General features: G+C 35.8%; 1 protein-coding gene across 1 annotated transcript; it reads left to right on the top strand.

Annotated features, from left to right (window-relative positions):
* The first annotated feature begins 2,769 nt into the window (after positions 1 to 2,769).
* On the top strand, positions 2,770 to 9,342 carry LOC141834212 (uncharacterized). Its single transcript, XM_074721662.1, has 3 exons — positions 2,770 to 2,934; positions 3,013 to 3,353; positions 8,816 to 9,342. Exons 1-3 carry the CDS (start codon positions 2,770 to 2,772, stop codon positions 9,045 to 9,047), a joined length of 738 nt encoding a protein of 245 aa, XP_074577763.1. The 3' UTR covers positions 9,048 to 9,342.
* The last annotated feature ends 16,516 nt before the right edge of the window (positions 9,343 to 25,858 follow it).

Here is a 25,858-nt window from a genome sequence, read left to right as displayed (position 1 = left end):
AAAATCTGAATGTGCGTGGTCTAATACTCCTTGGATGTTAATGGGCGAGCACTCGTGTTCTCCGTATCTAAGTTGAATGATTTCCCATCCAAAGTTAACATGTAGTTAGAGGGCGTCGACCGATATGAGATTTTTAGAGGGAAGGAAATAGTGTAATGAAGGAGATTATCTTGTGAAAGATTAACATACCTTGTCCCTGAATTATCACCTTTCTTTTATAACTTTCACCACGTAATGATGCTCATTATGACATTAGTATTCTCCTCCTGCAACGCTTGCTGACCACTATTATTATGTTTCCATTTAGCAATGGTCACCTGAGACTTCTATCCACAATGACTATTATTAATTGCTTTTATTGCCCTTTGAACCAAATCAAACCTATGCTCTAGAACATTATTTAGCTCCCAGCTCACTTCTCGAGAACTTCTTAGGTTCATACTTGTTTCTTAAGCATCTCTTGATTTCTTTTCCAATTCTCTAGCACCTTTAAATTCTAAATTCATTTCCCGAGTACCCTCTAGCTTTGAACTTGACTCCTAAACTTCTTTCAATTCTGAATTTGAGTGGTAAACAAGTTAAATTTCCTAAGGTTAGTTTCTTCTTAACCTTATGCATCAAGCCCAACCTTCTCTTTTGGGTCCAACCTGGCTAGCCTATCATTGATAATCATATATAATTATAGAGTATCATTTATATTTCAGAAATACTCTTATTCCAAAATAGATATAGTAATTTTAATTAACACTACTCTAACCTACTCAAAATTACTAAGGGCCCGCTTGGTAGGCGGGTTTAGGAGAGGGGAATGGGAATGAAATCTATTTCATTCCCATTCTTAATGCTTAGTAGACAGGAATGGAAATCAAAATAGGGATATGATATCCCTGATTTCATAATCTACCCCTCCCCCGGTTATCGCTAAACTCATTCCCACTTTTTTTTTTTCCGTGGACAGCGGTACCCCTTCCCCGCCGCGATTCTTCCCCTTTTCTTCCTCCTCCTCTTTCTTCCTTTCTCTGCCGCGATTTCTTCCTAGGTCGCGCCCCCGCCCCCCATCTTCCTCCTCTTCTTCTTTTCTCTGCCGGCCAAGCCCCTCCACCCCTTCCCCTTTTCTTCCTCCTCCTCCTCTTCTTCCTTTCTCTGCCGCGAAGATCGCGCCCCCCCCCCCCCCCCCCCCCCCCCCCCCCCCCCCATCTTCCTCCTCTTCTTCTTTTCTCTGCTGGCAAGCTCCTCCACCCCTTCCCCTTTTCTTCTTCCTCCTCTTCTTCTTCCTTTCTCTGCTGCCGATTCCTGATTTCTTCCTAGGTCGCGCCCCCCCCCCCCCCCCCCCCCCCCCCCCCCCCCCCCCCCCCTTCCTCCTCTTCTTCTTTTCTCTCTGCCGGCAAGCTCCTCCACCCCTTCCCCTTTTCTTCCTCCTCCTCTTCTTCTTCCCTTCTCTGCTGTCGATTCCTGATTTCTTCCTAGGTCGTGCCCCCTGAGTCTCTTCCGGACGACCTCCTGCACCGCACCCTCTCGACGCTGAGCGACAATACTGGTGACGTCGCCGCCTGTTCCTGCATCTCCCGCTGCGACGCTCCGCCGCGCCGACATCTTCGACGACTTCCTCCACCCCCAAGCCGCCGCCAACGCCGCCATTGGTAGCATAGTCGCCGCCGCTAACTTGAATAGGGAACACAAAATAAAGAACAACAAATACTTCTTGATTCCAGTTGGAGCTTTATCCCTTCACAAAACACGATTGAACATCATATACTACAAACATCTTCACCATAGTGATTTAAACAAAAAAATATATAAACAAAAAAAATAATAATTTTTTTTGTTGTTATGCCATCTGCATTAAGCAAGTTTAATGCAACTTTTCATTTTTTTAAACAAAAATAATAATAATAAATATATATATATTTAATTATATATAATTATAATTTAATTATAAAAATTAATAATTGTAATTAAAAATGCAAATCGTAATATATATTATACAATTACCCTTTTCTCTTTTACATATAAGGGTAAAATGGAAATTTTGACTGATTCTCATTTCATAATTTAAGCCAAACCAAACAATATTAATGGGAATAATACCCATTCCAATATCTATACCAAACATCAAAAATTCGGTAATCATTCCCATTGCCATTAACCCCTCAATCATTACCATTACCATTCCCATTACCGAATGTATACCAAGTGCCCCCTAAGTAATTATAGTTAAACCTATTTTAATATTAGTCAAAACAGTTTAAATATTAGGAAAAACAACTTCAATTTAGTTAAAATTGATCCAAATTAATTAAAATTAATTAAATACCATTAGAATAATTTTGATCAAAACTATTACAATTAGAAATTTTTTGATAAAAACTATTATAACATGACAATTTTAATCAAAACTATTAAAATATAAAGCCGTTGAATAAAATTATTTAAATTAATTTTACTAAAATTGCTCCAACCACTTAATATCATACCAATTATGATCAAAGCTTCTATGACAAAGTTGGGTAAGGTTTTTTCAAAATATAAAATGCACTTTTGATATTTTTTTTAAAAAATAAAATGCTATTTTTAATGATAACGAAAGATAAAGGTATTTTTATTTATGCACCCGTCTTTATTTTTTACGTATAAAAATATGAGCGCTATATTTATGATATTATATTTTAATTATTATTATTTACGATATTTATGAAATTCATACAATATTTTAAAACCCCTTTGCGCAGCTGTTTCCTTTCTAACAGTGCACCAGGGTTTAGGGTAGCGATGTGGAAGCAATCCTTCGCCGTCGCTGCCGCCGCCGTAACCGCCGTCGACGCCCGGCTATCCACTTCGAGGCGGTTGATTTACACAGCTGTTGATGTGAACTTCGAACTCCGCCGCGCCGTTGAAGAGAGTTTCAGAGAAGTCTCCATGATTTCCCCACCCCTGGTATCCTCACGCCCTCTTATCGCCTATTTGAATTCCAACTTCGGTCGCTCATTTTTCCTTTCATGAATGATATAGTAGAAGAAAGTCAATCCACCGCCGTCGTTCTCTATCTTGAAGGGGGCGCTCGAACGTAGCGAGGGCCCTCTTCTCCGGCGGGTGTATGGGGATGAAGAAATCACCTTATCAGTTGTGCGCCGTGCCCTTGTCATACCATCGCTTGATTCAAGCAATGGAGATGGTGCCGAAGATCATAGCCTTGGATTCATCAGTGAACTACTGCTTCACGTGGGTGTGTCGAGGTCCGGACGAAACAACTCACTTCTTTTTCTCTGCGGGCTTTATCCAGATTCTGTTGGAATCCACTCCGTCTGCCTGCTACCTAAGCTTAACCCTGACTCGTACCAGGGCCGCGTCTTCATGTAAGATCCTATTTTCTCCAAGTATCATAACAATTTTCTTCTATGCTCATGAACGTGCTTGTGAGTGCATGAATTATGATTGATAAATTATATTGGAAACTTTTCATGCTTAAAGTAATTTAGATTTTCGTCAGGTGATACAAATATTTCATGCTTGTGAATTGTTGTGTTTTATTTAATCCCAGAAATAAGTTTAACTCAGTACTGATAGCCATTTTGTTTGAAATGACAACAGTTAGCTTACAAAGGTAAGCTTTTTTAAATTTATTGCCTGGTTCCAAGTTATTAATATCATCAAATGTGCTATTTTTTCTCTTTCATTACTAATGTTAAAGCGGTAAAGAAAACTATATTTATGCCATGCAATCATTTCTATGTTCCTATAAATTTGTTTTTTTTCTATCCAAAAATAAGTTATTCTACTTGAAATTATTTATGATTGTTGAGATGTTCAAGCTTATGATGCCTAATACCTGTAGTTTTAGGAAGATTGGCTGTTGGCATATGCGTATCGACATACTGGACAATCATGTGATAATAGAACACAAAATAGACACCTAAGTGCACTAATGAGTCCTTTTACCTAGCCCCTCAGGTAGAATTGGCTAATAGAATGAGGTAAAAATTAAAATGGTGCTAATATTTTACCTAATCATTAAAGGAAACTCCATTTTGATTTATCATCAAAAGGGCACCACAACTGCTCTTTTATGCCACAAATGCCACTATAAACCTGCCTGCCTAAACCACTGTACTCTCACCTGTCCACCTAAAAAATTGAACCAGAAGCCCAATTAACAAATGCTTTGCACAAAATTACTATATATAGCCTTGCTTTTGTATTTAATTTCCCTTTCTGATTATGTTTCTTCGATCCATGTCTTGCTCTTCCGGTCATCGTCCAATGAAATTTTGACATGCTATCTATGATACCAACTCGTACAATCTGCAAGAGCACCACGAACAATTTAACAACAGTTGATATAAATTACTTATTTTATGGTTTTTTATTTTGAAGTTTTACTTATCATGAAGCATTTTAGACAATTTACCTCTTACCTATCACTTTATATATAGATATATTGTATTTTTACAACTTTTTAGATGGTTTAGGTTTACATAGTTGATTTAGGAAAACTTCTATGTGGGTCTATATTGTCAAATTTCATAAATAAGTACTTCTTCATGCTCTTTGACACTGATCCAATCATTTTATGCCATCATCTTTTAGTTTGGGGCACTTTAGGACAATGTACTAGATTTTACTTAAGTTGCTACATGGATCTAAAATGCTAAATTAACCATTTGTTTCCTCCTTGCAACCTATTGAGTTATTTTATATTGTTAGATCTATTTGAAACCTCGAAGATTGTAGCAATTTTGACTAAAATTGTTATATGATTGTAAACTACCTAAAATTCAAAGTAACTCTTTGTTGTGTTCCTGCAACCCATGGAGTTATTATGTCTTTTTTTTTTTTTTCAATTTTGACCATTGTAGATTTATATAAATTGGTCAAAATTGATACATTGACGTACATTATCTAAATTTGAGTTAACCCCCCTTTCTTGTCTTCTTTAAAACCTTTTATGCTTTGTTTACCCTGAAAGATAGACAAAGGATAGGTTGAATGACACGAGAGTTGAGATACTTTTCTTTATTTACTTGGTGTAAATTTAGGGAAAGGATGTATTCTTAATCCTTCCTCGGATTAATTTTAATTTAATTTAATTTTTTTTCCTACTTGAAATCAAGCAGAACAGACTACTTTTTTCTTGATGCCAAAACCAAAGATAGCAACCTCTTTCTTCTCCTATGTGAAATCTGTCCAGCCAATAACCCAATGATTGGCAAGCCAATAATCCAACAAACTCACGACGACTTAACTGTTGTTGCCGCGGCTAGGTCACCACCAGCCCACGGATAGGCCGTTGGGAGCTCGCAATCACTGCTAGGCTGTTACGAGCTTATGACACTGATTGCAACCTCAAAGTGACCAAGTATGAGTTCCCTCCTCCCCTTTCTTTCCCTTTTCCTCCCTTTTTCCTCTTTCCCTTCTTTCCTTTTCCACTAGTTATCCTTTTCCCTTCTCTTTCCACCCTTCAAGGTAAACAAAACCTTAACGTGGTTTTAGGTTAGGTTGCATGTTTGAGTCTTACATAGCCATGTAACAGTTTTGGGTTAAAACTGCTTCATGGACATAGATAGTCCAAATTTTAAATTTGACCCCTTTATTGTATAACCTCTAATCTCTCAAGTTATCCTATTCACACTTATGTTGTTTGCCCTAGGAGATCATTTAACACTTTTAGCCAAATTGTTATACGGTTCTATATCTACTAAATTTCACAAATAAGTATATGTTACTTGGAACATCTTGCAGCACATTGTCTTTAATTTATAATTTTTACCAATTTAGATGTATATGACAGACTAATATGCTTTCGGTACTAGATGACTATAAGTTTTCTTAGTTAGCCAATTGAGAAAGTGGACTCTTTCTTAATCTAGATTGCAGACAACTATAGGGGGCAACTCTTTCAGTACTTGGATATGGTTTTAAATTTTGACAAAGCTTTTGTGTCGTTAGAACTTTCTACACCTAATATTTACTGTTTTATGATTGTAAAATAATGCTTCATCTCTTTTCTTCTCGCTCTCATTTGATGTTGTGTCAAAATTATGAACGAATAGTGTATGCCCAAGATTAAAAGGCCCTTGGAGGAAAGGAGACAAAGCATCATTTACAACCATAAAATAAGATATAATAAATGTAAGAAGGCCTGACAACTAGATGACTTAGCATAGTTTAGAATGTATTCAAAGTGATTTACTTTTACAAACAAGCATTCCCACTTGACAACTTTAGGTGATAAATTTGGTTAAAACTACTGCATGAACTAAATTGTTCTAATTTGATAAACACTCTTTGTGTTTCTTGGATAACTTGTATAATACAATTTTCAATTTAGACTAGTTTTGGTAAAAGCAGCTTTATAAAACCATTATATAGGATCTAATTTAACGCTAGAGGAGGGGGGGGGGGGGGTGAATAATAATTTACAAATTTTATGAGTGATAGTTCGAATTCTAAAACAATAAACAAATAGAGAATATGCAATGGAATTAACTTAACTAATTAGAGGTAATATCAATTACCAGACAATAAACTAGAAAGCCATATTCACTACTTGTAATATCAAATCTAAGCTTAACATGAGAGATTGAGCAGGTGAAAGGCTACTAGGTGACTAGTCCTAATTAGAGATTGGGCAAGAGAAAGTCAAGCATGTCAAAGGTGATCGGATGTTTGGCAGGTGGGAAGTCTACGAAGTAACTAGTCTTAATTGGAGGTTAGACAAGAGAAAGTCCAAGCAGGTCAAAGATGATTGGATGTTTGGCAGGTGTGAAGTTTACCGAGTGATTAGTACCAACTGTAAGTTAGGTACGGGTAAGCCTAGTAGGTTAGACCTATAGGCTTAGATAAGCCTAGTAGGTTAGATAGACTACAGTTAGACTTAAGTTGCTTGTTTGTTCTATGCTAAGCTTGCAAGAACCAGGAGTTAGAAGTAAGTTTGAGGAAGTATAAGAGGAGTAAATAGAAGCAGTCAAATAAACTCCGGAGTCAACTCAGGTCAAACCTGAATTGATTGGATCTGGGTGCCCGGATCATGCCCAGAGCGTCCAGCGCCTGGACCATGCTTCGGGCGCCCGGAGCGTCAGGGCGCTTGGGTTGGTCCAGGTGCCTGGAGCATCAGGGCGCCTGGGGTTGGTCCAGGCGCCCAGATCAAGATGACCTAACCTCGATAAAGACTGACAGAATCGAATCGGATTGCATCAGTCTGGGGCGTCCGGAAAGGGATCCGAGCGTCCGGAAGCATCTTTATAAAACTCTCAACGTGTAACATAAGGACAACAACTACTCTACTACATCATGCTGCTATGTTGTCGAACTCAAACAAAGTCATACTCGTGCGACCGGAGAAGCTCGAAGAAGGGTGCGCTGCGCTTACGACTTCTAGATTGGCCAACTCGAGTATTTGTTTGTTACTTTTGTCTTATTTTTGTATTTTAATTTTATTATTATTTGGACTGTAAGATGCGTTTCTCCGCCTCCAGAAAAGTACCGGAAAGGAGACTCTTAGTGGACGAACGTTTTCCCATACATAGACCTTGAACGTATTAATCATGGGGGGTTAGGAACCAAGTAAAATCCGTGAGTCCGTGATTTGTTGTCTAATTTTGCTATTGGTTTTTGATAGAAAGAACGAACAAATGAATGTTATTCACGATTTGGGTAAGTGTATCTATTGAGATATAAGTCTAAAGTCTTTGAAAAGTTCAAAGAATTTCGACATGAAGTAAAGAAATAACTTGATAAAAATATTAAAATACTTCGATCCGATTGAGATGGTGAATACTTAAAAGTTTTAAGTTTTAAGCGATGAGATATTGTTTTAATTGACTCCGCCTTATATGTCACAACATAATAGGGTATCAGAAAGGCGAAACCAAATCTTGATGGATATGATTAGGTCAATGATGAATCATGTAAGACTTCCTAAATCTTTTTAGGGTTATGCACTCGAGACAGCTATTTACTTGTTAAATAGAGTCTGACTAAGATAGTCTTTACTACTCCATATAAGATATATCAGGTCGAGTGCTGTTCGCTGCCTTTAACTATCTTCTCACTCTTACATCAATCCTAACAGAGATTGCGAGGATGCTCTTTGATGATAAATCAAAATGGGTATCCCTTTCACAATTCAGTAAAAAGGAGGGACCTCATTTTTAATTTTGCCGAATAAAAAATGATTCTTATTCTTTATCCACGCAGGAAGATATTAGTTTGGTAAATGGTGTGCTGACTTTTTTTTTTTTTGAATATTTTGCAATTGTTAGTGGGACAATGGTTGTAGACATTTTATTTTGAAATAGGCTACCGTGGTAGGGATCAAAACCTACTTGTAGTCCAAAGCAGCTTCTCAGTTGTTCCTCAATTCTCGTCTGAGAGTTTTTTGAGTCCAGCTTTGTCAACATGAAGCATGCCAGATTGCTGGCAGGATCAACCAAACAGAATATTGTAGATTACCTTGAGTTTGCACTACATGAACAGTAAGTATTGATATAAGCTAGGAACAGATTCACTGAATTGATAGCTTTTGCTGCATTATTTAAAATAGTATGTATGGACATGATAATCAACTGAAAAATTCTCTTTAGCAGAATGTATTATTGCAATAAGACTTAAGCTACTTTATTTCTTGGGAGAGTCACTTATCATGAAGCGAGAGGATGAAAATATGATTTAACAATTCATTTACAAGCTCAAAAAGATCTTTCATGAACCGTGTGTTGGATTGAACTTTAGGAGAGCCAACTTGTTGAGATCTTGTTGTAGTTTAAGGTGTTTACCAATTATTATCATGCTTAATGGGCTCCTCTGGTTGAATTTGTAGGGAGTTGGACGAGAAATTAAGGGCCCAACTTTCTCGATATCTAGAAGATCGTGGAGTTGATGACAAGCTTTTCCCATTTGTGCAAACTTGGCTATACCTTAAGTCTCATCACAATCTTGTGAATTGGTTTGGGAAGCTCAGTCAATTTGTCAATGGCGAAAACCAGCACGAGTTAGTTCACTCGGAAGTTTGCAAAGACAAGCACGAGACCAAGGCAAACATGTTACCCTGAGGTGGTGTTCGAATGATCAATGGGGAGGACAATCATTAATGGGAAGAGAGACTGGAAGATTTTCTATGCAGGAAGTATTCAGGTAACTCTCCATAATGTTTTGGTTTCCGCTTCTATAGCCCGATTTGATGAGTTATCGTAATGTGGAACTGCATTACTTGTGTTGAATCTTCCGCGTGGTGAATTAAAACTTTTGGCCCTAAAAACGTCCAGTAGGGATGGGACCCACTTGAGTTGTATTCATGACAGAGCCTTTCTAGTTATCATCGTAGGTCTAATATTCTTGCTAACATTCCTCGACCTAATTGTCTAACATTGTAGTTAAATGAAACTTTATTATTTGATGATGTTATGGCTTTTAGCACTACGATATCATGTTTAGCTTTTGCAGCTATTACTGAATCTAAGGTTTTTACCACTTCATTAATTTTTTATCTTAAAGTTTGATTTTCTAATTCTAACATCTCTAACTCTTCCATCTTTATATTTTCTTATAATGCCTTTTTGAGTGACTAGTCTTGGAATCTCATTCCTCTTCTTGATCTTAGATAGTGGCTCTTCTAATGTCCTTTTCATGTGCCCAAACAAACAAAAACTTTCTTCTCGGTTGCTCTTTTGGATTCCTCTTTAACGATATTTTACTCAATCATGTGTTCGACTTTCATTAGTGTATTTATTAAATAATACATTTCTTTTCTAAAGTATCTCTTTTTGTACACGTGCTTATCCAACATATCTGAGCTATCAAAGCGTATTTAAAATTTAAAAAAGTTAGCTATCAATGCGTATTTAAAATTTAAAAAAGCTACATTTTAGCACTGTTTTATCTCCCTTGAAAAAAGTTTAAGTTTTTTAAAACTTCACAGGTTAAATAGGTTGTGAAAAGTCCTAAGAATACATGGGCCATATAATAAATATAAATTTATTAGTAAATTTTGGTTGAAATTTATTAATGGTTATGCATGGTTTAAATTCAGAATTTTTAACATGCTCAAATTCATGAGTCTTAGAAGCTTTGACTTCTTTTCACTTACATACTCCATCCCATCTTGTCATGGATCCATGATCCATCTGTTTCTAGAATTATGTAGACATTTTTGGGAGGGATTTCTAGGTTTGGTAGTTTTTAAACTTGGGCTTTTATTTGCTTCACTAAAGCCCAGTCAGAAGTCTTCATTTGCTTATCCCCATGGGGGGATGCCTTTTCATAATCCCCATGGGGGGATGTCTTTTCATAAGGAGGACCCAATTTAGAACTTAGATTAGGGATGTCTGTTCTGGTATAATTGAGAATACCGAGCCATGATCAAAGTCCCTTCTTCTCCTTGAGTTGTTCATCCTTAAATTCAATGATTTTTTTTAATAATATGGGGTTGTAATCGTAATTTTTCTTCCCCAATTTCAGCTCCGAGAAATTCAATTTTTAGAACTGCCAACTTGCACTTGGTCATAGATAATATTAGCCCATGCTGCTTACATATTTTAAGCATAATCTCCAGATACATGATATGCTCTTTTCCTGTTTTGGAAAAGACAAGAATGTCGTCAATATATACAACAACGAACTCTTCTGTACTTTTAAAGCAATTGTCCATTTTTCGCTGGAATACCGCTAGCGTGTTCTTAAATCCGAATGGCATGACTAGCCACTCGTATAATCCAGAAGGACAAATAAAAGTTGTCCATTCCACAGATGTAGGATCCATGACAATTTGATGAAAACCCGATTTTAAATCGAACTTGAAATAAATTTTTAAGTTTCCCACCTTCTTAAGGATTGTATTTATACCTGGAAGGCTGTATTGATCCTTATAAGTGTTGTCATTCAGGATCTTGTAATTAAAAACCATATGCTCCTTCCCTTTCATTTCTTTGCCTGTTAGTGGATCAATACTGGTTCCGACTGTACAATTATTACTATCGTCCGATGTCTGCTCTTGCTGGGCCGTATTACTTTCAATTTTAGCAAGGCCTCCACATGCCTCTCGAAGGCTTGTTTCATTGCCGGAGTCACGTGTGACAAGGGCTTATCTTGAATAGTGATATCGGGATTTATAATCTCGATTTTGCACACTATTTTGTTTCTGGCCCAATATTGAAGGGGATTTTCCCCAATAAAGTCCTGTTCTTTCATCCTTGCCAGGAGATGACCATGCTTCATTAGAATGTTATTATTAGAGGGAACACTTGTAAATAATACCTTTTCTTAGATTTCCAGATATTCCATTTCTTCTATATTTAGTTCCTCTATTGTCGGTGCTGCAGACTGATTAGTGGTAATTGTAGTAATATTCTTGTAAAATGTAACATTATTACCTTCAATCCTTAGGCCTCCTTGCACACTCCTGATGAAGTTGCAACCAAGCTCCATCTGAATTTCTTCTCCGAAAGCCATTTCAAATGAATTTGTGAAGGGGATTCTTGAATTTGTTTTCCCCTATAACCATCTGGCCTCCTTTTAACTTCCAGTTGGCCGCTTGTTTTGAATTAACACCATTTATCATGACGGTGTAGGAGTTTTCTTCAAGAGCTTGGGCCGGTATGGACTTCTTGTCAATACAGTAAGTTGTGGCCCTTGTATCTAGTATTGCATTGACAGAGAATGGAGCCAAATTAGGAATTTCAAAAGATATTACCATATTATATAATCTGCTTATGGCTCTTCTTGGATGATACTGCCCATTAGTGGCTTTCGAGACCGTATGCTCTTCCAGAAATATAATCGGCTCCTTTCCTTTGCGAAGATCCTCCTCGGTTAATTCCCTTAGATCTTTCATCAACTCCTCGGTTAAATGAATATGTGATAGATCTAAGACTATTAGTAACTTTGTAATAACATTATATTAGGTTGGATTTTTTTTAAAAACTCATAACAAACTAAATAGGTTGTAGAATAAAGGTTGAAGGACATGATTACATTCAAGAGTGTTTCAAGAACACATTGATTTTGATTTAGATTGAATTTGATAATTCTAATATTATTATTGACTTTTGGCCAGACTCGTCAATGACTCATTAGTGAGTTTTGACAAAAAAAAATCACTAATCATATTAGACACATTTAAATCAATTCAAAACATGGTGAATGCATTTTTAGAAATCTCTTGAGTGTAATCATGGCCTTCAACTTCACATCCTAAATATGATGTTGCGAGTTTTTAAAATTTACATAATTTTGAGTAAATTTGATACAAACTCACTATTGAAATAGACATATCATATTTATTCAATAATACCATCAATGTATTCTTGAACTCTCTTGATTTTAACCATGTCTAAATTTTTAAAATTTAAATATTATATGATCATTAATGATTTTGATGAAAATTTATTAATGACCTTAGGCACATCAAAATTAACTCAAAGTAGGATCAAATGAATCTACACTAGGACCAATGCACTTCTTTAAGCCTCTAGGTGTCGTCATGCCTTCAAACATTAATTCCATAACATAGATAGACAATCTTGTATAATTTTTCCATAAACTTGCTATTAGACTTAGACTTATTATATTCACTTAACAACAACACCAATGTGTTCTTGAGACCTTTCTGACTTTTATCATGCCCAAAAATTTCGAATATGGACATTGTATGACCATCAATGGATTTTAGCTAAAATTCACTAATGATCTTAGGATTATCAGAATCAATCTAAACTAGGACTAATGCACTTTTAGGAGTCTCTTGACTCTCCTAAAAGTCCAAAATTCTATATTCTAGAGCTTGTACAACTATCAGTGAGTTTTGATCAAAATTCACTAAAGGTTATACAATACCTAGAATCTAAATTTTCAATATGGGAAGAGCCAGGGGAGTTGCAGGAATACATTGATATTATTGTGGCCAATCCAACAATGATTTTAAGTCAAATTTACTTAAAGTTGTATAAATTTTAGAAACTCACAAACGAGTTATTTAGGGTATTAAACTAAGGTTGGAGGGTATTGTGAGACTTAGGAGGTTCCTAGGAGTGCATTGCTTATGGTTTGGATTGATTATGATGTGACTAAAGCCATTAATTTTAGTTAAAATTCATTAATAGTCATAAAATATTTAGAATCTAAAATTTTAGACTTGGTTAGAGGAGTCCCAAGAATACATTGATGTTGTGTGTGAATGTGATATACCTAGGTTCAATTGTGATTTTGTGTTAAAATTACATAAGATTGTTTCCAACACATGAAAACATATATAGGGAGAGTGGGGCTATTGAAAACAAGGGAAGATCCTTTATTAAAAGAAAGATCAATCAAAGATTTCCTTCTTCCATTTTTGTTTTATTTTACCGATTTTTCAAGAATTTCCAAAATTCTTTTTCCTTTTATTTTCCACGGTAAAATGATCTTCAATCACCTTTTATAATATTTAATATATTCCAAATATATTAAAGATATCATTTTGGATATTACCATAATAATCCAAAATTTATAATTATCTCATAATTATAATTTTAATTAAATCTCATATTTAATTTATTTCCAAGCCCTTGGAATTATGGAAACAAATTTCCATTTTCACATTTGATTTCTAAATTGTATTTTTAGCTCGTCATTGATAAAGAAGGCGTACTGGGGACCATGGACCTATAATAAGAAGCTTCAATAAATTGGATAAATAATTAAACTCTTTAATTAATTTATTCAATTTATTAATTCCATTATTACTCCACTAAAAATATGGAATTGCACTCTTCTTTATTATAGAATATTTTACTCTATGAAAAGAGTCGTCCATTGATATAATCATTACATACGGATTAATCCTCCATAGATAATTCATAATTGGAGCTAGGAAATTTTCCGTTTACCTCTCCAATTATTTTTAAACCTCATTTACCATTAATCCACTAGTGAGTGGTTCAATTTATAATTCTATTATAAATCGATTGGGCCCAACACTCAGTTCCAGAATTAACAAATGAGGGAATTATCTTTCTACTTCTCGCAAGAAGGAATGGATTCCATATCTGTAAATTTATATTCCCAGCCATTCATTTCAAATGTAAATCTAAAATGCAAGTGTTGAGAATGCGTAATTGCAAACTTTAAACAAGCAAATTAAGAATTACATAGAAATAAATAGGAGTTTATAATTACTTCAGGATTAAGATCTATCCATATATGATCATCTTTATGATTTAATTTGAATTTCATAGTATAACGGAATTTATTATGAAATTTCTAATTAAATCGGTCCAAGTCCTACATAATCTCATTATATATAAATGCCCCCAGCTAGATGTCTCCACATCGACGGTCCGGATAAGACAGTCACATTCAAAATGTTCATGGGCCGCATTAGTGATGTTTTAATTAAAGATCCCATACTTTAATTAATTTCATCACAGACTTAATTTAAGTTTATTATCCATAATTTAATCCTCTTGTATATATAACTCTTATATATACTAAATTATGGTTACATCCAATAAACTAAGGATTTTGCTATGATATTCAAAACAAAATATGTTCAATGATAAATGTCGCTTTTATTAAAAAAAAACATAATCCAATTACAATGCTTTGAGGGCACTATTCCCAACAATCTCCCACTTGCCCTAAAGCATGTGGGACATGTCTCTAAGTCCAAGATTTAACATATGCCCCTCAAACACTTTTGCAGGCAGCGTCTTGGTGAATGGATCAGCGAGGTTGTCAGCAGACGCAATCTTGAGAATTGAAGCGTCACCTCTCTGTACTATCTCTCGAATCAAGTGATACTTCCTTTCTATATGCTTCGATCTTTTGTGACTACGAGGTTCCTTTGAATTAGCCACTGCCCCACTATTGTCACACCATAGAGTGAGTGGTTTATCCATATTTGGAACAACTTCCAATTCAGTTAGGAACTTCTTAAGCCATACAGCCTCTTTAGCAGCTTCGGAAGCAGCTATGTATTCGGCCTCCATGGTCGAATCGGCTGTGCTAGATTGCTTGATGCTTCTCCAGACTATGGCACCGCCTCCAAGAGTAAACACTGATCCAGATGTCGATTTTCGAGTATCTCTATCTGATTGAAAATCTGAATCAGTGTATCCGTCTATTTTAAGATCTCCACCCGAATAGACAAGCATATAATCTCTCGTTCTCCGAAGATACTTGAGAATGTTCTTTACCGCTATCCAATGATCCATACCCGGATTTGACTGAAAACGGCTGACTATTCCCACTGCATAACAAATGTCCGGCCTAGTGCACAACATTGCGTACATAAGGCTGCCTACTGCAGAGGCATAGGGAATGCGTCTCATATCCTCAACCTCTTGTGGTGTCTTTGGACACTGTTCCTTGGAGAGGATGACTCCATGTCGGGTTGGTAGGTAACCCTTCTTGGAATCTTGCATTCTATAACGCAATAGCATCTTATCGATATAAGTAGCTTGAGACAATGCCAATAATTTATTCTTGCGATCTCGAACGATTCGAATTCCAAGAATAGAATTTGCTTCTCCCAAATCTTTCATTTGGAATTGCTTGGCTAGCCAACCCTTTATAGTAGATAATTTTTCCACATCATTCCCAATGAGTAGAATGTCATCTACGTAAAGCACTATGAATACCACTTTTCCATCCTTGATGTGCTTGTAGACACAAGGCTCATCAACATTTTGCTCAAAGCCATAAGATTTGATTGTTTCATCAAATCTATGATTCCACGATCTAGAAGCTTGCTTTAGTCCATAAATGGATCTAAGCAATTTGCAAACTTTTTGCTCTTGGCCTTCGACTATAAAACCCTCTGGTTGCTGCATGTAGATTTCCTCATCTAGATGGTCATTCAAAAAAGCCGTCTTGACATCCATCTGCCATATCTCATAGTCAAAATGAGCAGCAATTGAAAGTAAGGTGCGGATAGATTTAAGCATGGCTACAGGCGAGAAAGTCTCCTCATAGTCGACTCCCTCCTTTTGGGTATAACCCTTTGCCACTAGTCTTGCTTTGAAAGTCTCCACTTTCCCATCTACACCTCTCTTTCTCTTATAGATCCATTTACACCCAATAGGTCTAACCTCTTGAGGTGGATCTACAAGAACCCAGACAGAATTGGAATACATTGACTCCATTTCTTGTTTCATAGCTTCAAGCCACCTTTCTTTATCAGAATCTGCCATTGCATTTTGAAATGACAATGGATCATCTTCCACCCCATCGGTGACAGCAACATTTGCCTCTTCGTCTTGACGATAGCGGAGAGGTGGTCTTACTACCCTCCCACTACGTCGAGGTGGCATAATATCTTGGCTTTGTTCAGTGGTATCATTAATGGTTTCTTTAACAACACTTGTTGAGCATGAAATGATCTCATCATTGAGTAACTCCTCGAGTACAATCTTACTTCGAGGCTTGAAATCGGTCATATAATCATCTTCAAGAAAAATGGCATTTGTCGATACAATTACTTTCTTATCTTGAGGATCATAAAACCAACCTCCTCTCATTCCCTTGGCGTATCCCACGAACAAACACACTTTTGAACGTGGATGCAATTTCTCAGTCTTTCCTTCCAACACATATGCTGGCATAAAACAGATGTATGTCATGACAAGTATGCATGAGTCAAACAATTCACGTAATTTTTAATTTCTAAGAATGTATCAAATTCTTGATTTGATACATTTCGTGTGAACCTGCGAATGTGTCAATCCACTTTGACACACTTTGAGTTTTATTTTTATTTTTCATTTGGTAATATTTTAATTTAGTTTTATAATTAAAGGTAGTTTATTATTAAGTTCATAACTTTTAACTTTGAATTAAATTTAATTTAATTTAATTTTAATTTTAATTTAATTTAATTTAATTTATGTTTGAGTAATTATTTGACTTGTTAAATTATTTTTCTAAATTTTAGAATTTAATTTTAAATTTTTTAATTTAATTTTTTAGGATTATTATAATATTTCATAATTAAAGGGTACATTGTTATAATTAATTTTATTATTTAATTTTAAATTTTTATTATTTATTTTATGAGAATTATTCTATGTATCATAATTAAAAAATACACAATTATAATTAATTTTACTATTTAATTTTGAATTTTTATTATTTATTTTGTGAGAATTATTTTGAATTTTTAATTTTGAATTATTTGGTAAAATTGAATTATTCAATTTATCTTGATGATTATTATTTTTATCATGTTTGGTTTTATTATTATTAATTTTTAAAATTATTAAATTATTTAAGGTTGAATCATTAACTAAATTCTTGTCTTGGTTCAATGAGTTAAGGATTGATTTAATTTTTTTTATTTGAGATAAATCTAAATTAATTAAATTTAAATTATTAATAATTGAATTTGTTAAATTTTTATTAATTAAATTATTTTTTAATTCAGGTTTATTAATTAATTTATCCAAATTAGATAAGTTTTCCTTATTTTTAGATTTTAAGTTTGAATTTTTCAAATTAGAAAAATTCAAATTTGAATTATTTAAATTATTATCTAATATTTTTAGATCTCACTTTATCTAATTTATTTAGATTTGAATTATTCAAATTTATTTTTTCTAATTTTTCTAAATTTTCAGACAAATTATCTAAATTTGCAGAAAAAGTAAATCTAGCATACGCATGCAACCTAGGGGTATTTTTGTAATTATTAAAACATATTAGTTTTTTCGTCGTCTTCCTCTCCGGGCACTGATTCTTGTAATGTCATCGTTTCTGGCACTTGAAGCATTAGATATGATCCTTGTTCCTCCGGGCTCCTAGCATCGATTGCTCCTTTGCCGCCGGTGGTGCCGTCCGATTTTTACGAGTAGGACACTTATTTTTGTAGTGCCCTTGCTCCCTGCACTTAAAACATATTATATGATATTTAAAACAAACTTTTAAAAACATACCTTTCTCCCCCTCCATCTTTGTCGTCTTGCTTCCTTGGCGGTTAGTCCAATCAAGAACGCACCTGGCTCTGATACCAATTATAGGATCAATGTGACATGCTAGAGGGGTGGGGTGAATAGCGTGTCGTCGCTTTTCGTTCGTTCATTTTCTAACAAAATACTAAGCAGCGGAATTAGTAACTAACACAGGGACACGCGGATTTACTTGGTTCCTAATCCCCAAGGTTAGTACGTCCAAGGCCTATATACGGGAGGCGCTCGTCCACTAGTGGTCTCCTTTCCGAACCTTGTTCGAAGGCGGAGAAACCCGTCTTACAGTCCGTATAAAAGAAAACAATAAATAAATTAATGAACAAGTAAGTAAGAATAAACCAAAACTTGTTTACCGATCTTAGAAAATCCTGAGCGCCGCGCACTCCTCCTAGATCTTCCCCGGTTGCAAGATTCTGGCCTTGTTTGCGTTCAACAGCACCAGTAAATGAAGAGGAGAACTTATAGATATATTGCTCTTGATTGTGCACGTTGCCTCTCTTTTATAGGCTGCTTGAGTCGACTCAACCGAGATCTGAGTCGACTCCAGGATCCTTTTTCTCCGCGATCCAGATCAAACTTCTGCCGCTCGAGTCGACTCCACTGTCTTGAGTCGACCCACTGTTCATTGAGTCGACTCCAGTAACTTTTTTCTAAGGTTTGAAAGGCCTCTGAGAGAGCTTCAAAATGCATCCGACCTTGCCTCGTTCTGAGTCCTGAGTCAAAAGTTATGGCCTGTTGAAGTTGGACTCATGTGTTGCCCCTGCATCATGGTTCCTGCAAAACAAGCATGCAAACAAAGCAACACAACCTACCCTTATTTTGTGAATCTAACTTCAGATTTCTACCGAAATCCTGGGTTAGTCTGATGCCTACCATTCCACTCTGGGAACGCGCCCTTACCCACTCCACTCAGGAGAATTTACCTTTGCCAACCAAGTCCTCTTGATTTGTTGGACTTTTGCTCGGCTCTGTCCTCAGCCCCTAGGATTTGTGCTGCGGCTCGGTCCTCTCTGACCAGCCCAGACTTCTGCTGCGACTCGATCCTCCTGACTTTTACTGCAACTCGGTTCTCCAAACCAGTCCAGACTTCTACTGCGACTCGGTCCTACAGACCAGCCCAAACTTCACCTAGTGCTTCGACTCTGCCAAGACTTTCGCCTGATCCTCCAAACCAGGACTTGCTCGTGCCTAGCCTACAACTAGGACTTTCCCTTGCCTAGCTTCACTTACCATGACTTCCCTTGCCCGATCGTCTAGATCAGGACTTCCATTGCCTAGTCTAACCGACTAGGACTTCTCGCTACTCATCTGCCTAGACTTCACTCACTTCCACATATCCAAACATCAAGTCCTGTTTGGATCAACCCTTGGTCAAACTGACCAGACTTAGGTATATTGTCAAACATCGAAACCCTAGGAAAGATCTAGTGCTTCTTGCACCAACAACACCCACGGTAAAAAAATCGTAGGTAAAGGCATATTAAAAATGACGGACATAGACGTCCGTGGGTATAGGTTTTTGAGGTCTATACCCACGGATTTCATGTTTTTACCTACGATTTTTTACCGTGGGTATATGTCATTTTTCTTGTAGTGTGTAACTCAAGATATTTCTAAGAATGCATTGGTTTAGGTTTGAATTGATTTGAGTGTGCGTAAGACCCTTAGTGACTTTGGGCCAAAAGTTATTAATAAGTTTTGGCTAAAAGTCATTGATGACCTTAAATTTATTAAATTGAATTTAAATCAAAATCAATATATTCTTAGGACTCTCTTGAGTGTAACCATACTTTCTAATCTTTATTTCACACCATATTTAGCCCTACGTGAGCTTTTAAAGAATCCAACCTTATATAATTTTATTGCAAAGTCATTGATGATCTTAAACTTATCATATTCACTCAACAACAACACCTATATATTCCTAAGACTTGCGAATTTGATCATGTTCAAAATTTTTGATTTTGGACCTTGTACAATGAATTTTGGCTAAAATTTACTAACGGGCATAGGCTTATCAAATTTAACCCAAACCAAGACCAATGTATTCTTGAGACTCTCTTGAATATAATCATATCCTTTAGTTTAGATTTCACACCCTATTTAATCTGCTATGAAGTTTTTTTAAAAAAGTTAATTTTTAAATGTGCTTCGGTGGCTTGAATGGGCCAGATAAGTGTGTGTACAGAAGGAGGGATATTTTAAAAAAGAGGTGTGTGATTTGGTAAATACAAGAGTGAAGGATCAGAAATTGTGATAGAAGGGAGGGGTGGGAGGGGGAGGGTGAATATCACTTGATTTTAAAATGTATTTTTCTTTCTTTTTCAAATCAGAATGCAGCGGAATAATAAAAATAATACACAAATGAGACAAGTTATTTACTTAGTTTACAGTCCCCTAGGACTGTTACTTTAAAGCCTATGATCCGTTAGATAGATCACTTCTCGAATAATCACCTCTATATCTTCTCCTTTGAAAATATTTCAGAAGCAGATAAACCTCTTACAATTGAAGAGAGTATAGTAACACTTTATTGTACCTTTTTAGAAATGTAATGCAATACAAGTAATAAACAAAAATGTTACTGATAACGTAGAGATTCAGAGTTCAATGAAGGCTATCGAAGAGAAGCGGAGCGCAGATGAGTAGAGATTGCTTGATGTAAAATTGATGTGAATTGATTTTTTGAACCTCGGGTTCGTCTTGGATAAATAAAGCACTAAAGGAGAGGGTGAATAGCGCAATTCATAAACTTTTAGAAATCGTTCGCAAAGCAAAGTAGTGCATCAAAAATAAAATAAAATAAAGACATTTTTATTTTTGCTTAGTTCACAACCTTTGGTTACTACTCCAAGACTCATAATCACATTGACTACTTTCGTTGGACAATTACTATTAGCCTTCTTCTTAGAAGAGAAAAATGTTCATTTCTTTTACAAAAATAGGGTTCAATAACAATCTTACTGACCCTTTAAAATCAGTACAGAAAGAATGAGTAAGAACGAGTATGAATGCAACTATTAGCCTTATTTAGAATTTTAAATTAAATTTAATTGAGTTTTAATTTATATAGAATTTTAAATTAATTTTAATTGAGTTTTAATTTTTATATAGATTTTTTAAAAGTAAGTTTAATTAAGTTTTAATTTATTTATTAAGACATAATTTGAATTTAAGTTTTTAAATAGTTAACTTATTTGATTTTGGATTAATTGATTAACTTTAATTCATTAAATTTAGTTTAATTGTTTAATTAAATAAATTAATTTCAAATTAAGCTTTAAGTCCATCTCATCCATTTCTAGATTTTCAATCAGTTAGTCTTATGGGTTGTGTGAGATGATTTATCAATTTTATCCTTGATTAACTTAATTTTGAATTTTAAGATTTGATTGATTTTGAGTTAGATTCAAGTTTGACTATTGATCAATTAAGTATACTTTAGTCCGTAGCGAGGCATAGAGGCCTTCTTAGGTATCGTAACAATGACCACTTTCTAAGATAAAACTAATTCATGAAATTATATTCTTAGTTAACCTATTAAAAAATTTTAGTCTAACTAATTTAGGATGTGGCGAGGTAGTTTCAGTTAGTTCCACTTAGCAAAGTAGACTAAGTAGGATATTTCTTACCACACTTAGCTACCTAGATCAAGTTTTCCTAACGTACTATCATCAGCCCCACTCTGGTGCTAGGTTTAGCAAGTGTCATTCAAACCTATGTCCTTATCTAGTCTAGGTTCAGTCTAAGTTTAAATAAAATAAAAGAAAATAATTGATTTATCTAACTAGGATGAATTTTTTCTATTGCCTTCCCCTAAATCATGACCCTGATAAGGTCTAATCAGATAGTGAATTTGATTCTTAGGGGCCCAATATTGGTTTAGTCCAACTTAATTACTCAAGTTTGACTTAGGAACCCATACTTGGACTCTATATTTATTTCGATTAATTAAGCATATGAATGACTTGTTCTGATTGCATTTTGATTTGAATCCAAGCCCGATTCGGTTGTACACAACTTGTTGAGACTCAAGAAGCATATCTAAGCTGTTGGATCTGACAACGAACTTTTTCAATGAACCTCTAAGTTTGGTAACTTGATTTTTCAATCACCTCAAGTTGTTGGACTTGAGTTGAGGTTTCGACCTAAACTTGATCGATTATCAAACTCGGATTAGTCTGCTTCTTGAGGAGTTTGCCCTCCTTTAGGAGTGATTTAACCCGGGCGTTGGATTTTGCTAGTTTATTATTCAAATATGTAATTGCTTTATACAACTATAATTCTACTCTAGTACTTATATTGCAATTTGATCCTTTAGAAATGGATACAAATCTGTGGCTTCTCTCGGACTCAACTTTAGACTCAGACTCGGTGTTGGTTTTAGCCATCATTGCCAGGTGGTCATGGTGCTCTTTTTCTTCTTCGGAGCATGATGATTCATCCCATGTTGCTTTGAGTGTCTTTTTGACCTTTTGATATTTCTTTTTCAATTTGGGACATTCGATTTTGAAGTGCCCTTTCTGATTGCACTCATGGTAGGTTGAGTCAGACTTCGAAGTATATATTGGATTTGATCCATCCTTCTTGCTTCATGTTGGTCTTTTGATTTCACATGTATTGAATCATTTCTTCTTTTTTACTAGTCTCCTAACAAGGTTGACCAATTCGATGGTGGTCTCGTCATTATCGTTGTTGGATTCAGATTCATCTGATTGTAGTTTAAGCTTTGTCTTTTGCTTGTTCTTCTTTGTCTTGCAAAAAGAGCCATACACTTCTCAGCTTGGCTTGTGTTAGTCTATTCATGGTGTTCAAGTTTAGAAAATAGTTTGTCTAATTTAATTTTTGAGAGATATGGGGAAACTTTGTAAGCATCGACGATCGATGCCCACAAGGTGTTTCTCGGGAAAGCTCTCAGTGCGCATCTTACGATGTCTCGATTCTCTACAAATTATCCAATTGCGTGCGACCCATTGAGAATGTTCTCGAGTCGGGCATGAAGTTGACTGATGTGTGTAGGGTATACATATATTTTTTATACTTTTATTGCACATCTTTTTGTATTTCATGACATTATTCTATGTTTATCACATCCTTTATCTACGCATTAGACATATTTTTTCCATTTCCTTGTTCAGAGGTATGCTCTTGTATTTATACTTTTGTAGGATGGAATTGGAGCAAAAAAGACGAAACGGAGATTAAACGAAGACAAGATAAGACAGGGTCGTGTCTTTAAGGCACGACCGTGCCTCACCACCCGAGCCACGCCAGCCAGCAGCCAGGCACGATCGTGCTTCATCCAGAACCTCAATTGCTAAGGGCCGTGCCTCCTAGGCACGGGCACGAGCCGTCCAAGCTTCGGGCCGTGCCTCAAATTTCAGCCAAAGCCAGCTTGAGGCCATGCCTATTAGGCACGGCCGTGCCTCATTTCCAAAGGAGAGCCAGGGCAGGGTCGTGCCTGTTTTCCCAAGAAGCAGCTGCTCTTGGCCGTGCCAATCAGGCACGACCGTGTGATGAAGAGGCAGGGGCGTGTCTCCATGGCCGTGGCATGAGGCACGACTGTGTGGCATATGATTGACAACGGGGACATATAAATACCCCTCTTACTTGCTCTAAGAAAGGGGGGAAGTTCTTGGAGGTGATTGAGAGCCGCCGTAGCCACTATCCGGAGCGAGATTCAGCGTTTTATCCATCCGTTCGGGACTACTCCGCCGCATCCATCCATCGTTGACGAGGAGATTGCAAGACCAAGAAGACCATATTCATTGATAAGTCTTATTCCCTTTTTCTATCTCAGATTTAGGATTAAGATGTATTACTTTCATTCTTTTTGGTGTTGTATCCCCTCTGTCATGGAGTAGAACCTTAGATTCTAGGATGTAGAAGGAATCGAGGTGTATATGGATGATTGTATCTATGGATTTGTAATTTACTATGTTCTATGATATGTTTATGCATTGCTTTGTGGGTTTGTGCCTTATACTTGTTTGATGATATGTTTATGAATGATATGATTCCATAAGGATGAGGGTGAGTTGTAGTTTATGGAAATCTTAGGATCGTATGATCGGGGTGCGTTGTGATAGAAGCTGAACTTTTAACCGGACTTTCTGAGGAGATCTTTAGACTACAATGAATCTTTATGAGAGATAGCTAACGGTTATTAATTGTTAGGAATAAGTCCTTAATTGGGTACTCGATGACAGATGGTAGGACACTAGTTGTATTGTTGGAGTGTGATGAGTTAGGATTTTATTGTATTTTGTTGATTCAGTTTGGGTTTTTACATGAAAATAAAATGTCAAATGATATGATTTGATTGCAATTGTGATATGTTGTATATTTGGATAATTGATTCTAATTTCTGTGATTTGACTGTTAATTTTGCATTAATTGATTTTAACTCTTTGTAGGACTCAAGTGAAACCACGATCGAGCCCAATTGGGATCAAGTCAAGCCAAGATTGATCAATTCTGTTGACCTAGACTTCATGATCAAGATTCAAGTTGATTTGAGTTGAACCCATCTGAATTTGAATCGAACCGGAGTTGAATTGGAGCTGAACCAAGCCTAATTGGAGTTGAACCGGCTTCATTTGAATTGAACCGACGCCTAACCGCAGCTGAACCTGGCTCAGTACAGTAGAGTTTAAATCCCCGTTTTAATGAGGAATGAACAGTAGCCGCGATAATTTTACTGTTCATCTTCGTTCTTGCATTTTTCTTTACCAGTTTTCTTCATTTTTGAATGGTGATCTTCGGATTTTTTTTCTTCCAACTCAGTTTCCAGATCCCATGAGGTGTCTACAAGCTTAGTTTGACATTAATTGGGAGCGAATTCTTCTGGTGAGGGTTTCACCAAAGCAATCGTTCCGTTGCAGATTCTAGCTGAAATCTTCTGATCCAAGATGATCGGAGCTATCAATGGCATTTCGAGGGGTTCTTAGAAGGTTCTTGAGGGTTCCAGAGCATTTAATTGATGACGATCTGAAGAATATCAGCTGATTTATCAAGTCTTGATTCGGCTCTGTTCAGTGTTTCACGGAGGGTTTCTGTTCTACGCCAATTAGATTCTATCCAGATTAAGACGAGTTGAGCTGAATGGTCATCTTTTGGGATTTCTGATCTTTGATCAGGTCTTGTGTGACGGCAAGAAGGGAATCAAGAGGAAAGGGAAGATCTGAAGTTGTCTGATTTCTTATTTTTGTTTGCTATTTCTGTTTTTGTAATTCATTTCTGAATCTTGTTTCAATCAGATCTGTTTCACGATGCTTGGATTCATTTTGTTTGGTTAACACATCATCTTGTATTGCTTATCTTAGTTTGTTTTAGTGATTTCTTTTAGCTGAGGTTTCTGTTTCTTTCTCTTCTAAATTCTGCAATTGAACTGTTTTAGAGCTTGTCACTGTTCTGTATCATGGTTTTAGTTCTTATATCAGATTGTATTAGATTGTTTAGCTAAAGCATTGATGTTGCAGTTAGTTAAGTGCATTTTGTTAGTTAGATTGAAATTGTTGTCCTGTAGGTTAGATTTGTTTCTTTGAAATTCAATTACTTGCTTTTAGCCTAGTTTTTCCTTTATTTCATGAATTGCTGATTTCTTTGCTGATTTCATTGCCTTGTTGAATTTGTGTGCTTGCATTAAGGTCCATTGCCATTAGTTGTGAGTTCTAAATCCTTACAAACTGAGGAAATCGAATTTGCTTTTCAAAACTAGGGATAGCATGTTTCAATGATAAATGCATAGGTTTGATACCTTGAATTGTGTTGCAATTATAGATTAGTTGATACTTTGATTCAATAATTTTAGTTTTAGGTTAGCAAACTTGCACTTTGTTTCATTTACTGATTTTAAATTTATATTTTATTTGAAAAACACTAAAATCCTATTTATATAGAAAAACTCAAAAAGAACGACATTCAAG

This window comes from Curcuma longa, chromosome 8 (assembly GCF_044706935.1).
Source record: "Curcuma longa cultivar G26 ecotype Majalengka, Jawa Barat chromosome 8, ITB_CL_G26_1.1, whole genome shotgun sequence".
NCBI lineage: Eukaryota > Viridiplantae > Streptophyta > Magnoliopsida > Zingiberales > Zingiberaceae > Curcuma > Curcuma longa.
Note: the sequence above shows the minus strand (reverse complement) of the source record. Positions and strands in the feature narration are given on the sequence as shown.